Below are 5,157 nucleotides of genomic sequence, written 5' to 3'. Positions count from 1 at the left end.
GAAGTCTTGTGAAAATAATGGTCAAAATTCCGATAGTATTTCAATTGAAGATGGTGTTACTATTGGGAATGTTGCTGAGAGGGTTAATGTTGAGAAAGTGGGTTCGATGGAGTTTGGTTCGGATAGCTCAAGTTCAGAGTCGGAATCAGAGTCTGAATCAGAATTTGGTGAAGTTAAAGAGCAGGTCACACGTCTCTATGCCTTTATGGCAGCCTCTTCAAATAAAGCTAAGGTAACACCTGAAACTAATACTGTTTGTAATAATTGTGTTAGCTTAGATTTGCAACTGAATGAACTTAGGGAGTCAATAAAGACTTGTACTAGATGTGTGACTTTAGAAGAACAGGTTAAAAGGTTGTCTAACATTTACCTAAGTTGTAAATAACTATACTGCCTTAGGAAGCAGTATAAGGACAATGTGATCTTTAAATCTAGGGAAAAAGAGTTCAGGGAAATCATTAAAACATTAGACGGCCAGGTGACCGATTTGAAGTCAAATGTGCTGTTAAATACTCAGACCATTATGAGACAGATCACTGTGATAGATGACCTTAAGAGAGATAAAGAATCTTTTAGGATTAGTTATGAGACTGAAAGAGATAAGGCATATATATACAAGAGGTCTGCTTTTGTTCTAGAGTATTGTCATAACGTAGGAGGCAACGAAACTAATAGTGATTATAAGTAGTGTCCTCCACCATTTGAGCATGCTTATAGCTTCTCACCACCTGAGAAATAGTTCGGTGAAGATTATGTTCCAATTCAACCAACTGAGATCGAACAAGAAAAAGGTAAAGGGGTAGGTACAACTGATACTCCTAAAGTAGGGGTAGATAAGACCAATAAGGTAGATAAACCTAACCCTAAACCTGTTAAGATATTGAAAAACCCAGCCAATCAGAGACCAATCAGGATTCGAAACCGTTCACCAATTAAGTTTGTCAAAGGTCCTAATTTTGAGGAGGAGAATTTCTTGAAACCAGCGTGTAATTTGCCACCAAAGTATATTCCTCTACCAAAAAGATCTCCGGATAAAGCTCCTGAGAGATCTCCTGTAAATAGAAGGTCTCCTCCCGGACCTCATAGACTTAAATCTCCACATGCATATAGACCTAGATTTGATTCTTATTTTAGGGATGAAGATATAGAGACTACGCATTCATGTTTTTATTGTGGGTTGGGAGGTCATAGGGTTATACACAGTCTCAAACGTTTCATAACACCCAGGAGGAGGATTGAGCTGAGTCCCCCTAAGAAGTTTAAAAATTTTAGATCAGCTTCTCCTCCTAAGAATCATATGTCGGCTAGACCTACTTTTGAAAGGGCTAATAAACATGTGATTCATGAAAATCCGTCCAAGACTGATAGTGGTAAAAGGGTTGTGCAAAATAATGTTTATTTTAAGAAACCTATACATAAAAGCCAAATGTGGGTAACCAAGGAGGGATGTAATGGGGCTAGTAGTTCGGGTACCGCTCACAGGGAAAATGAAAAAGTTGTCACTGTTAATGGGAAACCCATTGCCAAAAAGGCATGGGTATCCCCCTCAAACTAATCATTTTTCTTTTATTTGTGCAGGTCGCTTACAGTCCAAACAAAAATACTTGGATAGTTGATAGTGGGGCGTCCCAGCACATGACATGAAACATGTCTTTGCTTCATGATGTTAAATCAATTAAAGGTGGACCTGTTTCTTTTGCGGGTGATCAAGGAGGATTTATAACTGCTCAAAGGATGATTTCAAATTCCTCGGTCCGTTTTGACAAAGTGAGTTACGTGAAGGAAATGTCAAATAACCTGCTGTCCATCTCTCAAGTGTGTGATAAGAGGCATAAAGTTCTATTTAATGAACAACAGTGTTACATAATTACAAAGGATTATAAAGTTCCAGAAAACATGATTCTTATGACGGCACCAAGATGTCAAGATTTATATATTCTCGATATGTCAAAGGCTTATGTGAAGGCAACTACAGGGCATCAGGCTTTTGTGTCCAAGGCTATTGAACAGGAGTCTATGTTATGGCATAAACGGATGGGTCACTTAAGTTTCAGTAAAATGAACCATTTAGTTCACAATTGCTTGATTGAAGGCGTTAATGTAAAAGGGTTTCATGTTCCTGATGGGTGTGTGCCATGTAAGAAAGGGGAGCAAGCTAAGAAACCACACAAAGTTAAGAAACATCATTCCATTGATACTCTTCTTGAGTTACTTCATATGGATCTTTTCGGTCCAATTAACAAGAAGAGTATCACTGGATAATCCAATTGCTTAGTGGTTACTGATGAGTACTCGCATTTCACGTGGGTTATGATGCTGAAAAGTAAAGCTGATACATTTAAGAAAATCAGGTTGCAGATCACGAGACTTGAAACGCTATACAAGTTGAGGGTAAGAAGGATCCGAACAGATAATGGGACCGAGTTTAAAAATAAGAAGATGGAAGAGTATTGTAATGAGAGAGGAATCCAACAACAATTCAGTTCACCGTACACTCCGCAGATGAATGGTGTAGCTGAAAGAAAGAATCGTACTCTAATTGAGACTTCCAGAACCATGTTTCCTGACTCAGAATTACCAGTTACCTTTCAGAGTGAAGCAGTTTTGAATGCGTGCTATACGATGAATAGAGTTCTTATTGTGAAACGTCACGGCAAGACATGTTATGAGCTGCTGTTGAAAAGAAAACCTCATATCAAACATCTCGAGCCGTTTGGTTCTCTTTGTACCATAATGGTTAGAGATACAGGTGGAAAATTCAATCATGTAACATCCTGAGATCGGGCATAGGTGGAAATGACCAAATTGCCCTTGTATGGTTTTAATTAGTGATTTTAAAAATTATATGTTTATAATTATTTGCGTATTTGGTTAAGACCAGTTTGTGACAAGGGTCACAGAACAGGTTTGTTTATTTAAATTGGACTTCGTTTGGGTCGCCAGACTACGTAGGAAATATATCAGATAACTGGTAAATACCCGTGTGTGATGGGGTATTGTGTTTAACACTAATATATAAGCTTGGAGTCAGCTTTTTCTCTCATTTTCTTGAAAGTTCTGATTACAACCCGTATTTGTTTATCTCCTACACAAACCCTAATCCAATCCAAGTGATAAATTGAATCAAGAGGCTTTAGTGAATGATTTCTAGCACCCTTGTGATCATCTAATCAGGTTTGTTTGCTTGAATTCGTGCTTTAATTCTTAGAAATTGGGTTTTGGGTATAAATGAGTTTTTGATGAACTTGATGCTTGAATCTTGCTAATTGATGTTAGTTAAGCTTGTTAGATGCTCAATATATGTTGTTTTTATGCAATATGAGCTTTGTGGACTGTTAATCGATCATAAACATCTTTAATTTGGGATTAATCTAGAATTTGTACAAAAGTGTGTTCTTGAGGGTTTTGTTGAATTCTTGCTTAAATCTTGCTTAGAAGTGTTTGTTAATGTTGTTGGATGCTTGATAATCGATCTATATATGTTAGATAAGTTTCGTGGACCTTAAATTGACCAAAAATAGCTCGAAATCTTCATTTTGGTGTCAAAATCGGTCCAAACAGCGTCCTGGTGCTGATGAACAGCACCTGTCCAGTTGTAGGGTGCAACCCGCACCATACGGTTGCAGGTGTTTTTGGGTGGTTGCAGGTGCAACTGTACGGTTGCAGGTGCATCCGTGCGGTTGCGTCTGGTCAGCTTTTTCTGAAATTTGTTTTGGCCATAACTTTTAAACCGTAACTCCGTTTTTGATGAATTAAATATCGTTGGAATTGTAATGAAGAATACTTTATAATGGTAAACTTTTATGAAGTTAAATCAAACTTTATTTTGGTCATAAAAAGGGGTTTTAGCGTATATGTCTGTTTTGCACGCACTTATATGACGTTAGTGAATGGAATTAGGTTGTAGACTTATCCAATGATGATTATAAGATGTTATGACTTGGTTTAATGTTGTGATGGAGTATATGTGTATGTATATAAGTGTATATATGTGTGTATGTGTGGATATATGTGTATATATATGGGTGTGTGTATGTATGTATATATATATACACACACATTGTGATTGTGATATTGCTAGTATTTGGAATATAATTTACTGATTTGTGAGTATTGTTTTTAGGTAATACAGATGAGGAGAAGACTCGGTGATATTAGACTACCGAGTGATGCAGGTATCGATGAGTGGGACTACCTGGAGTATATAGTATAGAGTAGCATGTTATATTATGATTGTCATGCTTGTTAGATATACTTGTTACTATAGTTAGTTAGTATGTTATGATGACTGCATGTTAGTTGATGCTTATCTGCTGGAGCCCAGTGCGTCCCTATTGTGTGGTAGCCTCGGTAGGAGAGATTAACCTGCGGGTTGGGTTCCTCTGCGGTAGCCTAGACAGTCGTGGTGTATATATGTGTGAATGATGCGTCTGTCGAGTGTGGATTATATATATACAACACAGTGGTGGAGGAACTTCTGGTAAGCCCCAGTCCGATCAACTGGTGGTTAATGGTTTGGCCGATCCGCCAGAGTCTCTGTAGACGGCACTTGGATGATGTTTATGTGTTAGACTATGTAACATGATTAGTATGACGGTTCCTGTATACTATTACCTGTAGTTAGTTGCACTCACTTAGCTTCGTGCTAACCCCCTCCTCTTCCCTGCAGGTTGACTGTTGCATATTTGATAGATTCCAGGGAGATGGATTGTTGAGAGATATGTTTGACTAGTCGCAACTCTGATGTCGCGTCTTTTCTATTTAAGTTGTATTAATGTTTTAATTTAACACCCGGTCATTTATTCATTAACGTATTTATCATTAATGGGATTTTATATATATATATATATATATATATATATATATATATATATATATATATATATATATATATGTTTATATTATGTATCTGTAAATCGACCTTCCGCTGTATTTAAAAAAAAAATTATTCCGGGGTGTTAAAAATCCGAAAGCTGTTACAGATAGGTTCTTGGGTTATGGGAATACTTGTAAACGTGTTTATAACTTAGAGTCTCGGTGCGTTGAAGAATGTACCGAAATCGATGTTTAAATATATGCAGCAATTCCAACTGGTAAAGGGTATACGTGGCAGTTTGACTATGATAGGTTGTTTGATTCATTCCATCTACATGAGGA

The 5,157-nt window shown here is 37.2% G+C and overlaps 1 protein-coding gene across 1 annotated transcript; it reads left to right on the top strand.

Moving 5' to 3' along the window:
* The first annotated feature begins 1,647 nt into the window (after window positions 1–1,647).
* On the top strand, window positions 1,648–2,262 carry LOC139843845 (uncharacterized). Its single transcript, XM_071834011.1, has one exon. The coding sequence runs from the start codon at window positions 1,648–1,650 to the stop codon at window positions 2,260–2,262; it is 615 nt and encodes a 204-aa protein (XP_071690112.1).
* Window positions 2,263–5,157: the final 2,895 nt, after the last annotated feature.

This window comes from Rutidosis leptorrhynchoides, chromosome 1 (assembly GCF_046630445.1).
Source record: "Rutidosis leptorrhynchoides isolate AG116_Rl617_1_P2 chromosome 1, CSIRO_AGI_Rlap_v1, whole genome shotgun sequence".
Classification (NCBI taxonomy): domain Eukaryota; kingdom Viridiplantae; phylum Streptophyta; class Magnoliopsida; order Asterales; family Asteraceae; genus Rutidosis; species Rutidosis leptorrhynchoides.
This window is presented reverse-complemented; position numbering and strand designations above follow the sequence as displayed.